At 33.1% G+C, this 21,397-nt stretch overlaps 1 protein-coding gene and 1 long non-coding RNA gene across 4 annotated transcripts in view; one reads left to right on the top strand and one right to left on the bottom strand.

Moving 5' to 3' along the window:
• The window catches only part of LOC119067177 (cAMP-specific 3',5'-cyclic phosphodiesterase), a 224,503-nt gene that overhangs the window by 44,351 nt on the left and 158,755 nt on the right, over positions 1–21,397 (top strand). For all 3 annotated transcript variants that reach the window (XM_037169997.1, XM_037169998.1, XM_037170000.1), the window contains one exon: positions 15,728–17,040. In XM_037169997.1, coding sequence (XP_037025892.1) covers positions 16,952–17,040 — 89 coding nt within the window. In that variant the 5' untranslated portion in view covers positions 15,728–16,951. The remainder of the gene's footprint in view (positions 1–15,727; positions 17,041–21,397) is intronic.
• LOC119067182 lies at positions 612–14,865 on the bottom strand. Its single transcript, XR_005085885.1, has 3 exons — positions 14,855–14,865; positions 9,785–9,788; positions 612–799 (listed from the first exon to the last, which is right to left on the bottom strand). It is a non-coding gene; the product is annotated as an uncharacterized LOC119067182 (long non-coding RNA).

Consider the following 21,397-nt stretch of genomic DNA (forward strand, 5'->3'; position numbering starts at 1 on the left):
CCGACCCGTACGAAACACCTATTCGTATCAAAAGCCTTTAATGTAAAACTCTTCATTTCTCTTACTTCATTTTCTTCTCTTCTGAAAAACTATTCTCCCTTTAAAATCGCTTATATTATCCACTCTTTGCCTTGTCATCATATACAAATAAATTGCCGGAGGCAATATAGACAGACCCGTACGAAGTCAAATTTCATAAATTCCTATTTAAACAGCTATGTACCGCGATATTTACCTATATTTCACTATAAATGAACATTTCACAGATGAATATGCAATTATATAGCTCAATATGCCTGTATATAGCTCAATATAGATTTATATAGTTATATATAGATGTCCATATATGTGATGCCGAAAACCTCCAACACAGATAATCAATTACTTCTCTGTTAACAGAAACTTTCTTAGTACCATTTTTCCCAAGATATTTCAATGTTACTAAAATCCAATATGGCCGCCGGCAGCCATTTTGTTAGGAGACTGGAAATAGTACTGACGCTTCACATTCAATAATACCTTTCAAACAAAAAAAAAATCATGAAATTCGGTCAGAATTTACTCGAGTTATTGACAAAATACTCCACGTTCACTGTAGGACCGAATAGCCAGATAAGAGCTCACTCCAAGAGACCTAGCTTACGCTCCGGTGAACATAATTTCATAAACATCTAATAAAACACAAACAGTCCTAATCCGTTCAAATTTGGCTGACCTACAAGAAAAAACTGCTTTGCGCCCTGTACCTGGTTCACACCAAATGGTCCAACTCACGAGTCGGTCATCCGATTTCCAAAAACTTTTATTTTGTCCAATTCGACGTGTTACAAACGTATGCGTAAACCTATAAGACCCCAGTACTTCGTACGGGTCTAAAAAAAAGCGCGACAAGGGCAGGTGTTGAGGACATAACCCCATTTACCAGAATATTAGAAAATATAAAAGATAATCGAAAATAAACTCTGACTAATGGGGTCTCATCTAGACAGTTGATAAATTAATCGAAATAAAAAATGAATCGAGAGTCATTGACCATGACCAGTATATTTTTTGCATGGTAGTTCACATGTTATCGACAGTTTCAAACCAATTAAATTTGATGGAATAGAAAAATATTATTTAAAAAAAACGCTTCAAATTGAGTGATTCAATATGTTTTGGTTTCCTTTTTCTTCGATTTAACGATGATAAACGATGTGTCAACTCTTTCGTTATCGTACAAAAACAAAGCGTCTCAATCAAAATTAAATACAAAAAGAAAATTGAAAACCAATCCCTCACACCCCATTTATACGGAACATTAAATCCGCAAGTCTTTAATTTAATCGAAAATTATGTAAAGATTTGCAATTCCAAAATCGATATTTTTCTTGCATAGAGAAAACGGTAAAAATAACGAGATAAATTCTTTCGGCATTAGGATTTTCGAAATGTATAATAGCATTACCTTTGGCGGATCTTTATTGATTCAAAATTCAAATACATTCAAAACACACACAGAAATCATACCCAATCTTTTAAGTAAAAACATTGTTGAATGATAAGCACTTTTATACCCAGCCACCCAGCGGGTGAGAAGAAAACATGTACACATAGTTAGCTATTATGTGTTGTACGGGAACAGAGAAACATCTACCAGGTGTATTTTATGAAATATTCCGTTTCGACTGGGAACCAGTGACGGTGAAGAAAATAATTTCATTTTTACTGACTGTTGCTGTGTTATACTAAACATTTATTCGAGTTCATAAATATACGCACAACACACAAAGTGTTATTATATAAATGTGTATTGTAATCTGGATATCGTTACCCGAGTTTGTGTAGAAATAAATCTTAATTAAAACCCGAAGAAAACGTGAAAATATTTATTCAACAAAAGAAAAATCTGTGTTGTTTGGACAAAATGTCGGGAGACAAAATTGGTGCGATAACATAACACTACCCTGTGTGTGTAGGTAGAAACGATGAAATTAAAGCTTTTCGGTATGATTGTTGCTTCGAGGAAGGTAATCAACTTAAAATGCAAAGATTTCGCAAACACAACCAAAATGAAAATGAGATTTGGAACGTGTTCTATATATATGCTACATGCCCGCAAGCTATCGCAATTTGTCGATGAATGAATAATATAGCACTCGTTTCGCTACAGTGTATATTTTTGTTCAACCGCATTCACCCCTTCAATTATCTCTGAATCAATATATAGGATTAACAGTGTCATCAAAACTAACTGTCGAATGTCCGCTCAGTAGATCTTATTTTCATTTTCTTATGAAAGCTCCGAGAAAATCTTAATGTTCTACTCTGTAATTCATGGCTACATCCATAAAATGCTGGAAATCTTTCGTGAACAACCCCAACGTAAAAAAAAACGGCAATAATTCGATTATTTAGCAACCTTCTGCAGCTTTTAGTACCAAATCATAAAACACGTAATTCCGTATTTTTCCCACATATAGCTTTATACGTATAGCATTTAGTCACTAATTCAATTGGGAATGTTAATAATCACATACATCATCCATCAAAGTTATAGTACGAAAATAAAACCAGTTTTGAGGGAATAGCATACCAATGGAGGATGTATGCGTATGGTTTCATACAACTTCTTATTATAGAAGAAAAAAATTCACTTTAACTGTTTCGTTGAGTTCTGTTATATTTTGTTGCTCTATTATTGAAGGATCCTAAACTTTACTTATACTTTATGTGGGTATCGATATAGACAGAGATTATTCGGTATGATTTTATCGAAAACATTAAATATAAACTTTAGGGCAATTGGCGATATGAGAAAATTAAATTGTCCAAAAATGTTGGGCCCCCTGATAAAGAGTTAGACACGAACCAGGTCAAAGGTTGTTCGGGAAAGGTTCCCGAAAACATACATGACTTTAGCGTCGAACGAGATTGCTCTATTTTCAGCAATCCATCCGTAGATTTATAGACAATTCATAGCTTGAGGCAGTGATAAAGAAAATCGAGAAAAACAAAGGTCGTCAGCTTCCAGTGATTCGACATTTATGTCACTAAACTTAACTTTCTCGCAGATCTTTCGCTGGTCATTTCAAGGAGGATGTCTGCTTAGAACAAATATGACGAATATTGTACTAACATATCTCTTCAATTTCAATTAGAACACCTGAAGACGGATTTTTCATGAAGTGCTAAGTCCTCTATTATTTTTTTTTATAATTCGCTAATGTTTCCACGAAAAGTCAAGTGTCAGCTTGTTAATCTTCAAACTTTTGAGTACACTGACAATTTATTAGATTTTTTGAGTAGAACAGCCAGTTGTGAAATATTACCGAATTTTAAGAAAAATAATGGACAGTTTGCGCAAATGACTTATAAGTTGGAAACTGGAAGTAACCTTCCAGAACTTCTTGTATGAAGATGTGACTTATAATGTCCAACTTATAATATATACGTCGCGTCATTTGCGCAAACTGTCTAATATGATTCATATAATTTTGTGAAAAACGGTACTCTTACCACGATTTCCTTGATTCTTTCCACATTTTTCTTTTCATCATAGAGGAATGTAGTAAGATTAATCTGAGACTCCATACATTTTTCCACAACTTAGTTGTTTTTCGGGACCTCCCTGATTGAGCGTCTATTGTAAGCAAAAAATCATGGAAACTAAATGTATTCAACTCAGATTAAATGAAAATCATCACGTAAATGCTGTGCTGAATATACGCTCTGTTTGAAGGTAGATCTGGACTTATTGCGCAAACACGAATACACAAAATAATCCCACTGTAACATCCCGACCATAATATACTTATATACCAGAAACGGAGACATTCCCTGTTACAATATTTAAGGTCAACAGTATTTTAATTCCACACAAAAAAAATGTTTTGTTTTTCATCCAAACTATAAATAGGAAAGTTTATTTTCTCCTTTTGATTCCAAATCATGTATGCTTGTATGTTTAAATGAGATCCAACCTACATAATAATCTTGCCTTATTTATTTAGCTATAAGCATTTATATAGCTGCAATATTTGTTTATTCTCTAAACTATCGATCAACTTGTACACATATTTAATATGGTGGTGTGCATGTTTGTATACAGACACACCATTCTAATATTAAGTTCCATTGAGAGTTAATCCATTTCGGAGTTCAAGCTAAGATTTAACAAAATTACGTCCCGCAGGGTTTTTGGACATGAAAAATAAAATGAAACTCAATTCAAATAATAATGTGAGTCGACTGTATCAACCACCACCCATACCCTCATGATTGTTACGAGACCGTGCATAGTAGAAGAATCCGTTTGTTGATCAGAGACAAAGCTGAGGTCAATAATCATATGTGAATATGACTTTTCATTCGATTTATCCCTACTACAGACAACGTGCAAGACATAAATAGGTATTTATGCAATCTAGGTGCAAAGTACCTCGTATCATAATGACACATCGAAAGTCTAATAAAGTACTTTGCATCGAGTTGCATACAACATTAGATGCTGAGTAGCATAATAGTTATTTTCCTAACGCATGCTAAAATGCTTTTTTAGCGAATTAGGGGAATCGAGTTTCTTAAAAAAAGCCTTTTAGCATAAGTTAGGAACAACGTTTTTCCTAAACGACGTAAAAGTAAGCGACGAAGTCGCGATATTTTAATATTAGTTAGGAAAAGACTACTGTAGGAAGTTCCGTCGATCAAATAAGATGACAGTAGAATCGACAACCTAAATAAATGAATTTTTGGAGAGTGATTAGTTACTTGTTACACTTAGCATGACCAACATTTGGGTAATTTGTATCCTACTCTCTAGATAAACGAATTCAAAATTCGTCTGTTATGCAATTAATTTTGTCAGATCTTAACTTCTATTGGCCGGCATTCTTGAATTTTCATCTATTGCAGTATTTTTACGAAAACGAAAATTCAAACTTTAAAATTTTACAGCACTCAGCACTACAGTGAGAACGTGTTTTCTTTTTGGCATGTGCGAGACTTGCAGTTCGTCCCTTTCAAAACGAAAAGCAATCTCTCAAAATTCACATAAACTTTTACATTCCAAAGGTAACAAGAGAATTTTAGCGATTCAGTGGGGTTGAAAATGGAAAAATTATGTCAGTCAGATTTTTTTTCAACAAGGCTGTGTAGGACTCCATAGGAATCGGTTAAAACGATTATGAAACTAACAAGCTGTGAAATTTGTTATTGCTATTCCAATTTCAAATTTTATATCCAGATAAAGTTTTATTGCGGCTACCAGAGTTCCTAAGAGAAATTATGAGCCAAATGTTGTAATGAAATACACAGTTCAATTGAATTGAACCTTTCCGACATGTGTACATTTTGTGGCATGAGTTTAATTTTCTGTAGAAACATTTATGCTTAGCGAAAGGAACATTATACATATATGAGACTAAACCATCCCAAGAACCAACGAGTATTAATTTGTTAGTGTAGACAACATCTTTTGCACCACAAACCATTATTTCAACCGAATCCGTTCAATGAAGTTACGCAAACTTTGAATTCGAGTTGTTCAAACTTAATTAGTTCAATTTTCATCGGAGCTTATTGGAACTTTCAAATAATAATTTTTCTTATTGTTTCTCATTTTCTGTGATGAATTTTTCGTTTGGCAAATATAAATCCATCAAAATTTAAAACCGAATACTATATCCGTGTCTTTAACTTTTCGGAAGATATACTACCACCAAAAAAAAAAATTAAGTCGAATCAAATGAACAATGCCACGTAAAACGAGTTTAAATTAAACCATACGCCTTGTGCGTTTCGACGAAAAAGGTGCTCTGAATAGAACATTTTCGACATGTTTCCCTTCAAGGTAGAGGAAAAATAAATATCATCAGACAAATTCATCTGTACACATTCATAGCATACTCACCTGATAGAGGTATATAGGATTTGAGCCCGTGTAGCTCCGAAAGTTGTTCCATGATTCTTGATAGAATGTTTACGTGACTGAACGAAAATCTTTTTTGGGGCATAAGAATAGGTGTTGTATATTTTCTGACGAGCTGTACTTCACTGTTTTTCATTTTTACCAAACGGTTTGTATACTCTTTCAACACAGTCTTTTTTCGACGATATTGTTGTTGGATGCGTTGGTTGATCTTTGGATTATTTATTTCTTCTTCTTCTTCTTCACTTTTTTTTCGATCGAACAAATAGAAAAGAAAGGGAAAATTAAATTTTGTTCAAACATAATTGTTTATTTGTGTCGTCCTACGAAAACAATATTCTTCACAAATATTTACATAAATTTTCATACTTTACGTTTGCCTGTCTTTTCAATTTTGTCAGGCTTCCCACTCAAAACAGACAAATGATGATAAGTAGCGCCTCTCAGCTGAGATGAAATGCGTTTGTGGAATGATGTTTTCGTTTTCGTGGAACCAATGGGAGAGAATTAAATGTAAAATTGAAAGCAATGTGTCAAAAATGTACGTAAAATTGAGAGAATCTCTTTCAAGTAAATAGTTATTTACGTATCTGTTGTGGACGGTACATTTTAGACCAATTCGCGAATTGTAGCCCGAACGAAGTGAGGGCGACAAGCGAAAATGCCAAAAATAACCCGTCCACAACAGATGCGTATACAACTTTTCATGAGGAGGGCTTAAATTACGAGAAAAATTCCGTAATTTATGCCCAAGGCATGAAAAACAAATTGTCGTCACACGTAAGCTATCCCAGCCGACATGCGCCACCTATTATTTGGCTGCACTCAAAAGAGAGGCTTCTTAAATTATAAATTTGGGAAAATTTGGAAGCACTGTGTTATTCAGTTTTCATTGGGGTATTCCTAACATTCCGATTAATTTTGCGTTAGCTTGACCATCCTAATGAAAAATGTACTTAAAAAGGATCATAGGCCTCATACTCATATTATGACATTAAATAAACTAACTAACTCACTTATCTGAAATATTATTCTTATCTTCAATCAGGGCCTATTATTTGGGAATTAATTCCCAAAATTCCCAAAATTCCCAAATATTCCCAAATATTCCCAAATATTCCCAAATATTCTCAAATATTCCCAAATATTCTCAAATATTCCCAAATATTCTCAAATATTCCCAAATATTCTCAAATATTCCCAAATATTCTCAAATATTCCCAAATATTCTCAAATATTCCCAAATATTCTCAAATATTCCCAAATATTCCCAAAAATTCCCAAATATTGAACTGAAGTGAAGAAGTCGTCTGTAGAAACGCAGATGTCTTTTCACTCAGGAACTACCCTTTAAATATTTGAACGATCAGTGGATATTATCCTTATAAACTTTTTAATACACAAAATGACCTGTTTTAAGCCGATGGAGGAACCCCAAAAGATTTAAGTGTTAAGTGCAGTGAAAATAACACTTTGTTCATAAGGAATATGCATTGACATTGCCTAATCACGTCAAGCACATTACGTCCGAGGTTCCAAATTTTTGGGAATATTTGGAAATATTTGAGAATATTTGGGAATATTTGGGAATATTTGGAAATAATTGGAAATATTTTAGAATTTTTGGGAATATTTGGGAATATTTGGGAATTTTTGGGAATATTTGGAAATATTTGGAAATATTTGGGAATTTTTGGGAATTTTTGGGAATTTTTGGGAATATTTGGGAAGTAGAAGATTGAAGAAATGTATACGATAGAAAATACCTGCTGTAATGTCGCTGGATATTCCTAAGTCACTCGTGAACAGCTACTCTTAGCTTTCTTTTGAATTTCGACTGACCGAAATCAGCGCTATTTTTTCCGGGACTTTCTTATATACTACCACTACATATAAGAAAGTTCCGAAAAAAATGGGGCTGATTTCGGTCAGTCGAAATTCAAAAAAACTCTAAAAAAAACTTCTGATGGATGTCATTAAATGTCAGTGGCATTTAGACACGACTCATAAAGCCTGGTTGATAACAATACAAAAAAAGAAACCTAACATTTTGGCAGAATATATTCAAAAGGATTAATTTTTTGGAATTAATTCCTAAATATTCCCAAAAATGCCCAAATATTCCCAAAATTCCCAAATATTCTCAAATATTCCCAAAATTCCCAAATATTCCCAAAATTCCCAAATATTCTCAAATATTCCCAAATATTTTCAAATATTCCCAAATATTTTCAAATATTCCCAAATATTCCCAAAATTCCCAAATATTCCCAAAATCGATTCCCAAATAATAGGCCCTGTCAATACTGCGAATCATTTATCGAGACTGCTGCCAAAAGACGATGGTTTGATACACTTCACTTCATTTTAACATAACATTTTGTTAGATGGTTAAATTCAGCAGCTATCCACATTAATTCTCAAAATTAAAAAAAAATTCAATGGAACTCTACAGAACAACAAAAGAATTCCAATGAAACTCTTGTGTTTTTTTATAAAATTCCCAGAAGTAATGTGCATAGCTGCTGGAATGAACCATATACTTTAAGACTAGTGAACCAGCCCATCGCCTATTTCTTTCGGTTGGTGTTGGTGTCACTACAATTTATCGCTTCATTGAAACGTCTTCTGCTCGCTGTAGTGAAATGAACGTACGCAATTTGTGAATATTCCCTAACGTTCAGCAGTTCCTCTAATGTTTTACGTAAAATTTTTTTTTAGGTAAATTGGGAGCTGTGGGAGTGTGGGATGCTTGATTGATGTATTTTGTCTTAGAAGACACTGCTTTTCATTACTATTATTATTTTGGCAAGCTACAGTTTTCCGTTCGTTGTATTTTGTCTGTCGTTTTTGAATATATCCGTTTTTAATGTAATCAATCATCATATTTGATCCGAATTCTATTTGCTGTAATATGTGTTTCGAGTAAAATAATAAAAAAAATATTAAATTAAATACAACGAAGCATTAACAAATATAAAACAAGTTTTCGTCTCCACACATAAATCTATCATCAGGACATCAACCGCACCTTTTCATGTATTAAATCCTCCTCCTATGCTTCTCTGATGATAATAATGAAATGAATCATTAATATTAATACGAAAACTAGATGTATAAAAGTGTTTCTGACAAGCCAAACTAATTAGTTAAAATGTTTACTGTTGAATGTTTTAGTTAAAACTGTCGTTTATCTTGTTCACGGTAATTATTTAAGGAGAAAAAAAAAATATTCAGCACAAATGTGTCACGAAAGAATGGTTATACGAATACTGGCTGATACAATTGTTATTGTTTTTTGTCGACAAGTTCACCAGAGAGGAAGAAAAATACATTCTACTCATCGCTGAAATATTTCTTATTGTACAGTTTGTGTCGCATATCGCAAAAAGAAAATTAATTCTTTAAAGTTCTTCAGTGTATAGCATTTTTTCTAATAATACAAGCAGTGATGCCGCTCTTTTGTTGATGAAGATAAAGAAATGTTTTGATGGGCCTAAGGTAAAAGGAAAAATATTCATAAGAAAGACTTCAAAAACAAAAATCTGACTACGCATTTCGACTTCGTTTGAAGTCAAAATGAAAAGTTATATTATTTGTTGACACAGAAATACTTTTTTTTTTCATAAACACCATCACTGGGGTACGTTGCACTTTCTGATCTGTTTTAGTACAACGTAATAAATTTTTAGAAGAGAGATTCGTTAGGTCAGTTGCTACTTAAGGTATTGTGTTGTTGCTTGTTTTTAGCAATGAACCATGACAAGACTGTTCCGGGAATTAAGTGAAATTGCTTTCAAAACAATAAAAAAAAGATCGAAGAGGTTCCGTTGGATTGCCATATATGTCCAGTCCGGACCTGAAATCAACTGAAACAAAACTTTTACATCGAATATTGTTCGATCGGTGCTCTGTACGATACAACACCACACTTCTGTAATCGAATAGAAATAGTCTACGAATTTCAACGTACATTGCTGTGAAACAGCTGGTCGATCTTTGTACATGATGTTTACTCTCTACCAGACCTATGTATTAATTAGGCCCGTAAGATATTTGGAAGCAAAACGTTGGTGAATTTCGTTTTCCATCCAAGTAAGTGTTGTTGAATACTAACTTCTAAACAAGGAAAGATCCATTTTTCCATTTCTTTTATCAAGTCAAAATAATAGTAAAGAAAATCCATCCGAAATGGTAGAATATTAGAGTACATTGGATGCAGCGGAAGTAATTAATTACATGAGGGATCAATTTCGTCATATAAGTCGAACTCTAAGGTGTGGCTTCAGCTTAGGAAACTGTTGCTCCGTTCCGACTGAAGCATATTTACATTGTCATTGTCGAATGAAGAAGCAAGAGGGATGGACTGACTGCCTATGGGTCTCGGGATCTCCTGAGTGATTCAACATATATGGTTTTTCCTAATCATGGTTGATTAGTCTCTGTTATTATTTTGTATTATTTCGATATGTCTTGAGTATGACTCTATACGTCGCAATGTAAAGCGAATACTTTGTCAGAGCATATGCATATGCAATTAAAACAAATGAAATCTGTCTGGCTTGTTCCTACTGTTGCGTAAATAACTATTTTGTCATCACTGAGGATAGCAGATGACACAAAACCATCTGTAAACCCCACAAAATATCCATAAAAGCAAATTATTTAAAAACGTATCAAATCGGATAGACTTACTTACTTGCTCCTTTTACCGTTTAAATGTGTGTCACCAACGAATGGGTGGATGTAGATTTTTGTTGTGATTAATGGATATTGTGCGTAATTGCGAATGTAGAAAATTACACAATCACAACGCTAATGAGACCTGGATTTCAAAAATATAATGCAACATAATGAAATAACTAAAACCTAAAATTAGTTCCTGCTTGCTGCACGTATTCACATTTCCTTTCTCCCCCATAACATTTATACCAATTTCTATCTGGAGCCACCCACCGAGTTGAAGGTATTATCCGAACGAAATGTCTTAGTTTGATGTAGCGTAAAATATGAAACATTTAACGATATTTCCAAGATTCGAATACTAAAAGACGACTTAATATTCCGAGCCAAAATTCATTCAAATGACGTTACCAACCAAAAGTTTTTAAGTTATTTCAGCATCCACAATATGCATGCTATATGTGTACGTACATGTATAATACGCCAGCGAACATAAAAGCGATGACTTTAATGAATTTTAATTTCGTAATTACACATTAGATTGGACTTGCGTTGTCACTGAATTTTGTGGTTTATTTTCGGTAAATAATGGATGAAATGCTTGCACGAGAATTAAATTGCCCGTGATCTCATTAGAGTATAAATGCTCATTAATTTATGAATTATATTTTGTTTGTTTGGTCAGTGTGGTTGTGATGTAACAGAAATGTGAAAAAAAATCAGAATTTATGGTTGCAGTAAAGCGTTCCACGAAAAGCACTCTTTTCGCTATGTCCATTATAACATCGGCTTCACGACAAAGAGACACATCCGATAAAAACACAATTAAATTCCATTGTGTTGTAAAGTTTACCTCCGCTTGTCGTGACACCGACGATTTGGGTTTTTTTTTTATTTCTCATAAAAAGACAATGAAAACACAAAAACCACAAAAAATCTTTAGGGATCGTTCACATAACATTTTTGATCCAATTTCCTCACTCTTACGAACTTTTCTTTAATTGTTGAATCGTTGTCACACAAATACACCCCAATTCCTAACCAAAACCTTTTCTCCTTATCGGTTATTAAGTTAAATGCGGTATTTGAAAAATGAGGACAAAAACGGTTGCAGACACAATCTATTTTCTACATACTTGACGTGTCACAATATTGGCGACACTTCACATCTCTGAACCATATTTTTGACAAATAAATTTCTATCTAAAGTCAAAATTTCTTCTAATTTATCGAAATCTGAAAATGAACTCGGATCCCTTTTCCAAATTATATTTGAGACTGTGTTGATTAAGCAATTAGATTAAGCTTAATTTGATCCTTCGACACTATAATCTTTAAATTGAAATTTCTTCGCTTTCAGCTACAACTTATTATGTTGTCGATCTTCTCGTTCACGTCTACAGTATTACGATAGTATCATACCGAAAATTGTATTTATGAATATTGAAAAAAAAAACGAATCTACGGTAAAGGGATATGTGGGACGATTTCGGTTAAACCCATTTTATGATTTATATAACGTAAACGATAAGGATCCCAAAGATTTAAATTTATGAATAGTCTACTATTGGGAAATGTAGACATTAAAATGATGGGTTCGGCTGAATGAGCATTTTTATGATCCGGAATAATAGGATTTTAATAGCTAACGAAATACAAAACGTTCGTTCAGAATTTTCACATGCGGATGTTGACGAATTTCGAAGCCACACATCAAACGTTACTTTTTTTTACGTAATATCAATGTCAGGTATCATTTTTGTTAACTGTTAAAAGCTTTCTTTCATCAATTATCTGAGAAGGAAAACATAAATTAAATTCTCATAAATATATGCAAACGAAAAAAACAAACTGCTTGGCTGTCTCGGGCATGCTTATGTTGTTTTTGAACGTATAACTAGATAACAATATTAACCATTCATTCATAAAATTCAATTGCGAAAGTTTACCATCTGAACTATAATACAACTTATTATTCAGATGAGCTTAGTCAACGGTGATGAAGGTTAGCATTTATTTTCTATTTTCATTTGGCATCTACCTTCCCATCTTATTTAAAAAGAGGTTGCAATTTTACCGACAGCTTAACGATTTAATTATGTCAGAAAAAATTGCAAGGTGCATAAATAACAGCACAGATTGCAAACAACATTTCCGTGGGGTGGTGCGAGTAATAGTAGATTACGTCCTTGTTTGGAAAGCTTATATTTTGACAAGTATGAAGGTTGAGCTGAGCGCAAAAATATAAAATTCCAAACAACTACGTTATTCATATCACTCACTAAGCCTTGGAACATGACTGCATACGTTTATATCTATTTGGAAGTGGAATGTGGAAGTCTATCTACTGTTTTGTACAGTTTCATCGTAAGGCAGACATTAAATCAGAATACTATGACCTCCCCTTAATGAACTGTATGCTCACTTGTGTCCTGTGTGAATGGATGTTCACACTTGCGAGCACAGACTCATTTTCGAAGGATATGAAATGTTATTTTTTAGAACCAATTTTAACTTAATCAGCGCGATACAAACTCCCGTAAAACGAGGCATATAACTGTTAAGGTATACACGGCACGTTCATACCCGCAAAAAAGATTGAAAATCTAAAATGAAACTATAGTTTAACCCGTACGTACTACGCTGTTAGGATCTGAGAAGGTAATAGCCATTCTAACCATGCACCTGCAAATAAACAATCCTGTAACCGAATTATTGTGAGTTAGTTAGCTGATGATCTTAATTTAAAAGTAGCAACAACAACAGCAACAACTAACAAATATGCATTCTATTAACACTAAAACGCATAACTATTTTAGTGAACTCGTTAGTCTCACTTCCTCATGGTTACTCCATTTGCAATTTACGTAGAATACGCTCTGTATGTAGATTAAATTGATTATAATAAAGTTAGCCGTCGAGCCAGCATACGTGCAACATTTTGTTGGTTGCTACACACAAAGAAAATTCCGTTATTTAATTGAAAAACGTAAGAGGTGAAAATCGTTTCTGTCGCTCACATTTTTTTTTTGTCAGTCAAAGCATGAAAGAATGCTGAGCTTTTTTTTAAGTGTTGTGCCAGCTTAATCAGCACTCATTTTTTTGTTGTTGGAACTATTGAAGGAAAAATAAAATCATTTTAAAAGTGTAATGAAATCATTTTGTTTTTCCTTACCTCTTATACCTGATGTAATGAAGAAAACTCATGCTATTCTCGCACTTTTTTATGTAACTTTAGCGATGTATTGGGAGTATATCTTCATTTCTACTGTGTTTCATTTTTCATGAATTCCCAGCTGAAACATTTCTTTACTATCGACGTACTGCAAATAGACAAACAAATAGACAATAGACATAATTTACTCACAAACATACAGTCTTCACATTACACATTCACCATGCTGATCAAACTTAAAGCCATGAAAAATGCATCCAAAACTTTTCTGATTTGTTCAAGCATCTTACTTACATCTTACTTTTCCGTACTCACTGTGTTCGTGCTGAAACAAAACAAAAAAAAAATTAAAACATTTCAAGACTAAATAACTCAGTTTGCAACCGAGTGGTTATTTATGCAATCGAGGTGCAAAGTACGTCATTAGGCTCTAGATGTGTAATTACTCGGTCACAGGCCGTGCGTCATAATATACATCGTGGGCCTAATAAAGTACTTTGCATCGAGTTGTATACAATGTTTTATGCCACAGAGGCAAAGTTTGCAAATGCATATTATGATGCTGAGTGGCATAAATGTTTTCTTTTAGACACTAGATGTATAATCACTTGTCGACTCACTTGTCAAGATACAAAATTCTCCCAAGATGTATTATAACATTTTCCTCACAACAGCTTCGCCTCGGATTGTTCAAATTCACCCAATAAGTACTATTTTCATCAATTATCCCTCTGATTAGCAATGTACTAATACCTCACGTTGTTAGTTGATTAATAGCTTTTTTCATGTCCGTGAAGGTAGCACAGTGACCTTTATTCTTATAACACGCGCATACGATGTGAACGTCGGCTTTGCCAATTTTCAGATCTAATCACTCAAAATTTCGGTTTAGGTACCAGTTAAAACCAAGATTTTATGTACCCCTTTTTTACAATATGCAGCTCCTTAGAATTGTTAAACATGCTTGAGCTACGGGGCTCATTTGTTAAAAGATTTTTTTTTTTAAATAAAGGAATTTAGTTGAATAGTACAAACGTCACTTTTCCGCACTAGTGCGTAAATATGAAAATCCATTTAGGCACCACTACTTTTCTCTATCTGAATCAAACATTTCTAGAACAATATTTTTCTGGGTGCATTTTTTTACGTTTTTAAAGATAAGCACGTAAAACAAATAAAATTTTACTATGTTCACCATTATTATTTATGTTCCACATTATAAAACAGAGAGCAGCCAATGCATTTATTTTCAATTCAGTTCGTAAAGTCCCTTGCCTTCACCCTTGCATTCATACAGTGAATTTTCGACAAACTGTTAGTAGATGCATTGAAAGTTATTTATATCAAATTTGTTTCAAAAGTTGTTATCGGACTTTTTCATAAAATATATATAACCAAAATAACAATAGGTGTAAATTATGAATGGGAATAAATTTAATACAATTTTCGTACTTATTCAACAGGTATATAAACAGAAAGCCGTTAATGAGATTCAAAATTTGATACGGTTGATATCTGCAACAGTGCACTACGAATTTTAGTATTTTCTATTGTGCTGGTGACGGTTCTGCATTTTCAAAAAAAAAAAAAATTTTAGCTGAACATTTCCATTTTGTTTCTTTGACTGAAAACTATAGTCTTGCATTGACAAGAAGAAATTTTTTAAACTTTTTTTTTATTAAATTCAATATTATTCGCCAATTTTGACAATCCATGTGTCATCATCATCATCGTGTCGTCGTCGTCGTCGTCGTCGTATCATAGTGTGTAATAATTTTGCTATTTTATCAAAAGAATGAAAACACAGACTCTATATCTATCCGTTCTGTTCAAGCTCTATTTAGAGCATAGAAAATATGATTTTACTTTAATTCATACAACGTTTCGTTCGTAAATTTTACATATACTTTGTTATAATGGTAAAAGATCTATTTATATCAGTGCCTTTTATATATTTTCAGAATATTGTGCTGAGTGATTTATGTGATAAATTATCAGCGACGCACTACATCATCATTTTATACAACATTATACAACTAAGCCACATTATGACAACGTTACCTACACGAAAATGGGGTTGATAATGAATGAAGAAAAAAGGAAAATCAAAAGAAAAAAAAATTCCGATAAGAGTTTCCATCTGATACGGCCGTTCGGTGGTGGTGACGTTGGTATATCAGTGTTTGTTTTCGTGTGTAATATCGAATAAATAATTTTTTTTCGACATGAATTTTAATCAAATGGCACAATAAGTTCATTATCATAAACGACATAAGTTTGAATAGTGTGATGGTTATCATTATAACACTGTTGACATCGGAAAAATAGTGCACGACAAGAAGAAAAAGAAAGAAAAAAAAAGAAAAAAAAAATTATGGAAATTAATAAAAAATAAATAAATTCTGTTGTCATAATCGTCTTCATCATCATAAACGATGTATAAATTGTTTGCATCAATTACATCAAATAACAACATCATCTTCTTTATCACAACAATAAATAATCACAATAATAATCAACTAAGAGACAACATGTGTTCGAACCGATAAAATCGTTCCAAGGAATTTATTTTTTTCTTCAATTTAATTTCGGTCAGTGCAGTTGTACATTTAAATTCGTCAAAGTGTATCCGATAAAAAAACCAACTAAACTGAGTTCTAAGTGGCACAGTGTTTCGGTGTTGTTTGCCTTGTCGCGGGGGCTCAGAGGCCCCCGCAACAAGCCCCCTTAGTTCACCCGAATCATCGTCGGACAATAATTTTACGAACATAACTATCGAACCGTCAATTAATTTACAAACAACCCGACTGTGCCAGTCGCAAACATCACCGTTGCCTCACATTGAAGAGGAGGAAGAATTGGAATCAAGCCATCAAAGCCATCAAACAACACCGGACGATAATTGTGCTGGACTTAAAGAACATTTAGTATTAACGCAAAGATCACGACTAACTGATCGTCATACAACATTTGGTGATGAATATTCAAGTTCACCGTCGCCGCGTACAAAACAAAATCGTAAACAAACGAAAGGTAGAACCAGATCAGTGACATCGACGACATCTAGTGAAACGGGTACATTTAGTGGTGGGTGTGGTAGTAGTGTTTTAGGTGGTGCTACAGTGGGTGGCAATAGTGTTCATAGTACGAATTCAATACAATTAAGTGGATTTTTGTTGCCAAAAATGCAGGCCGAACAGGGATCTATTGGTGATTTACAGAAGTATCACAGTCGATACCTGAAAAATCGGCGACACACATTAGCAAACGTTCGGTGAGTGTTTTTTTTTTCTTGCTTCATGTTTATGAGTTTTATTTTTAATATTTTTTTTATCTCAAGATTATTTTTATAATTCTATATTCAACTAGTCGGATTCGGCCATTATGTGTGATATTTATAAAACCGAATTAATTTATTCCAATTTCAATTCATTGAGAAACCACAAGTTGAACATTTTGATCAAATAAATTCTAACACTAAAAAGGAACAGTCTACTCACATACGTATCCCCTTGTTGAATTAACTCTTTCGATAAGAATCTCAATCTTATCTTATTTGATCATAATTAATTTGAATAGAACTACGACTGATAACCAAAATATAAAAAGAGACTTTTTGTGTATGTTTTGTGTGTGTGCCAACACCAATTACTCACATATGTATGTACACTTTGTTCGGTACTGTTTGGAGCTCCAATATAAATATATTTCTCAATCTCACATCGTTTGACGCGGTACAATTTTAATGTTACCCATTTTATATTTCCATATATTTATTATAGAAACCAATGCCGTAATGGATTTTATGATGTGGTCGGGTTGGATTTGTTTACGTTATTTATTGTGACATATTTTACGATGCATATCAATTTGCGATTATTACTATTTTTTTCCCTTTCTTTTAGAGTTTTTTTTTAATACACAAGATATTTGCTGTTATCAAAGATGATTTATTTGTCGGTTTTTTGTTTCAAAAATGTTTTTTTGTTGCTGTTGTTGAGTGTTACTACTGATAACATTATCGTATAATGTCTTTCAGTTTCATAAATTTTAAATTTCACACTTTATTAGAATGCCCTTTGCATACGAAAAGTATTTTCCGCTTTGTCTAGACTAAACATTTCGCCAGATTGTTGGTATATAACCATTTTTATTGAGACGATTGACGCACTTCGTGCATATATGTGTAAAATAGTAGATCATTGTGCGGAGAACAGAAAATGAGCCTATGCACCAGCACTACCGAATTGAAATATGTTGTAAAACAAACTGCACAGGCAAGTTATTGATGAACGACATAGTATTCTCAAAAAGAAACTTGTTTGAGGATTTTCCGAAGGGTTTCTAGTGAACTTACAGATTCTGGCAAGATTTTATGACATAGTAGTTCTTGTCAATTTTCACGGATTTTCTTCATATTTAATTGAGTTTTTAAGGACTTTCCATAAATTTGACTGAGATACTGATATTAGATCGCTGTCAGCTAAAACAATAGTTATTTGTTTACATAGGGGAGAAGATAGGAATTGCCAACAAGATTGATGTTTGGGGCCAGAGTGAAGCGAAGTGAGATTTACCGTCTTTCTCCACGATACAAACGAGCATCGATTCACCATTCCATTTTTGAAAACAGTTCGATTAAGGAAAGTTGTATTTTAACCCCGCTGGAGAGAAAGTGCTAAATCGGCAATGACAATAAAATTCGTACAGCATCAATCAATAACGTCGATCTGACTGTCTAATCTAATGAAGCTATGTTGCATCTTATAATTAACTTGTGGTAACCACCACATAGTAAAGTTAAGCCGCAATCTTTAATTGTGTAGACGTCATACCCTCTGAAATTTTACTTACTTAGGCTAACTTTGGCTTTAATCATTACGACTACTTTTTAATGTATGAGGTCAAGTTGAAGGTAACCATTTTCGCAATCAAATATGTGCTTTACTGACAACAGCTGGACAAGGACAAAAATGACCTAGCTCTTTTAATGGAGTTCATACAAAAAACTAGATGCATGTGACGTTTAAGCTTTTAAGTTTCTTATTCGTTGTAGTCGTAGGTTGGAAGTAAGGGTATTCTCCGACAGAATCTGTAGTTTGTTCTGATGTAATACCGTTGGAATCGAGAATTTTGATTCAAGCCTTTCTATTCGTCTCACATGTCGATATCCGAATGCAGGATAAATAACATGGATAGATTGAAATTGTCGGTTATTGTGATTCTCGCCCTGCATAAACATTAAAATATATGAACGATACAACGATCGACATTCCACAGAACCTATGTCCAATTAATTTTTATTAATTTCGACAAAATCTGTTTCGATTAAATATTAAAAATTTACTCATGCAACCAAAAATGTTGAAATTATTCAATTTCCTGCGCACGAATGTAAAATTAGCATAACTTCAAACAATTAAGTACGAAAACATTTTTTATTTTAATGTTGATTCCTCTAACAGAAGTATAAACTGTAGTGAGTCTGGATCAGTTTTTTTTTGTATTTTAAATGAAGCCTTCAAATAAAAATTAAATAAACAAACGGAGGATTTAATAAAGGTGAATTGCATTCATTACAGTTACATTATGTTAGTTTTTCGATTTTCATTCATGGGAATGGCGGGAAAATGACGATTTTATTGCATGTACATTAGTGTGAAGTTAGTTAAAATTTACATGGTTTCGCTCGAGGTTTCGTATTCCTAAGAGTGGACAATGGCTTATTTTATCGGTCATGACTACAGAAAAATCGGTGTAGAGTTGATAGCTTGTAATATATATTATGTACCTGTTGCCAAGATTGTTATTTTGACGTATAGGGCATTATTGCCAGAGCCGAAGGCGTGGGCAATAATTCCTACACGCCAAAATAACAGTCTGGCAATAGGTACATACCACATTTTATCTGTCGAGAACAGATATATCAAGATAAGTAAAAACACCTTAGAGAGATAAGCTCGAGATTATCGTTCTTAACTCGAGATGAAGAGGAACGTTGACGCTTCTGTGTGATCATGTGTGTTACTTAAAATCAACAATCTTGCCATGAAATCCTTGTTTTAATGGAACCATAAAATTAGCTTTCTTTACTATAAAATTACTGTGAAATTTTAATCTAATTCATTCGTATGTTAACATCATTTCTTTTCATCGATGGCTTCATTCAATAGAAATGAAATGGATTGAAATCGCATTACAATGTCTAAATGAAATTAAATATCGAATAAGGGAAACAATGTGAGTAGAAAATGGTGCTATGACTAGGAAGATTGTAAATTTTCCCTGATTATGTGAGTTACTGTATTCTGAATTTCATAGATTAATTTCATAACTGTGAGTAAATAAATAGCAATAGATTTCAAATTAGAATGGTTGCCCTAAGAGCAGGTTCTCATTTTACTAATCAGTTACATAATTGCTGCAAAAGATAACTTAAATTTTGATCGAATTCAATCCTATATCGTTAGAAAGTGTCAGGCTTTTATAGCGAATTTGCTGAAATGTGACAGAACACGCACACGTTCTCGCCTTTTTTTTAATTTATTTTAAAAAAACTGCGGAGCTAAATGCATAAAGAAGCAACATCGAAGGAGAAAAACCGAATGTATGTGCCTGATTGAGGACTTCTTTATTCGCCTTTTCCTGCAACTCACCCGGTAAACATTTCGTGCAGTTAATTCACAAGTACAATCCAACATTGCGGTTGTTTATTTTCGTTTCACATTTTTATCTGTTACTTTCTTCCATCGTAGACCCAATTCAAATAGAATATTCATTGGAAGGTACGACCGCAAATTTTCCATAAACCCATACACAATAAAAAAAATTTGTTAAACACTGCTTAATGGTTTCATTGAAATAAAACAAGCAAAGTAAATAAAACCTGGAAAATATTTATTTAGGCCTTCGTTGGGATTTGCTTTCAATTAAATATTGTCTCGTTTGGTTGCTTCAGTTAAGGTAGTTATGTGTGTATAAAAGGTTTTCCATACAATGGTTGTTAACACATAACTATAATCACGGTACAAATTTTCCCTCCCACAAGTCATGTTTTAAGTAAATTTTCACGGATTGATGAATTAAGTCAAGGTTCATTTATGTTGTCAATAAGTTTGAAACATTGTACAGTTTAACGGTTAGAAGTGGAAAATATTTTCTTTCACCTCACGAAAAAAAAATGAAACTAATTTTAAGCTCCTGCCAAATTAAATTCAAATTTATGACCGATTCCACGCGTTTAGCGTTTTTACGATCATATTCTATACAACACTGTCAAACATAAATAATATACAATCCGACCTTTCTAAACCCAAAATCTATTTATACATGCAAGCATTTTTTCATATTTATTTATTTTTTGTTTCTAATTCCATTCTCATCTCGATAGAATACTTCAAACAGAAATTCTATTTCAAATAAAAGACCAATTGAATAAACATTTTATAACGAGCTCAATCAAAGCAAAGTAACATCTAAACCAAACACTCCATATAGTCCCCCCCCCAAATAGAATACATCCCAACTCTCTTTCTCTCATCCATATACAAACGTATTATATGAATATTGTACAAACCACCCACATATATCAAAATCCGACTGTTTTTCTATTTTTCTTCGTGTCCAGAAAT

The sequence above is a fragment of the Bradysia coprophila genome (assembly GCF_014529535.1).
Source record: "Bradysia coprophila strain Holo2 chromosome X unlocalized genomic scaffold, BU_Bcop_v1 contig_12, whole genome shotgun sequence".
Taxonomy (NCBI): Eukaryota; Metazoa; Arthropoda; class Insecta; order Diptera; family Sciaridae; genus Bradysia; species Bradysia coprophila.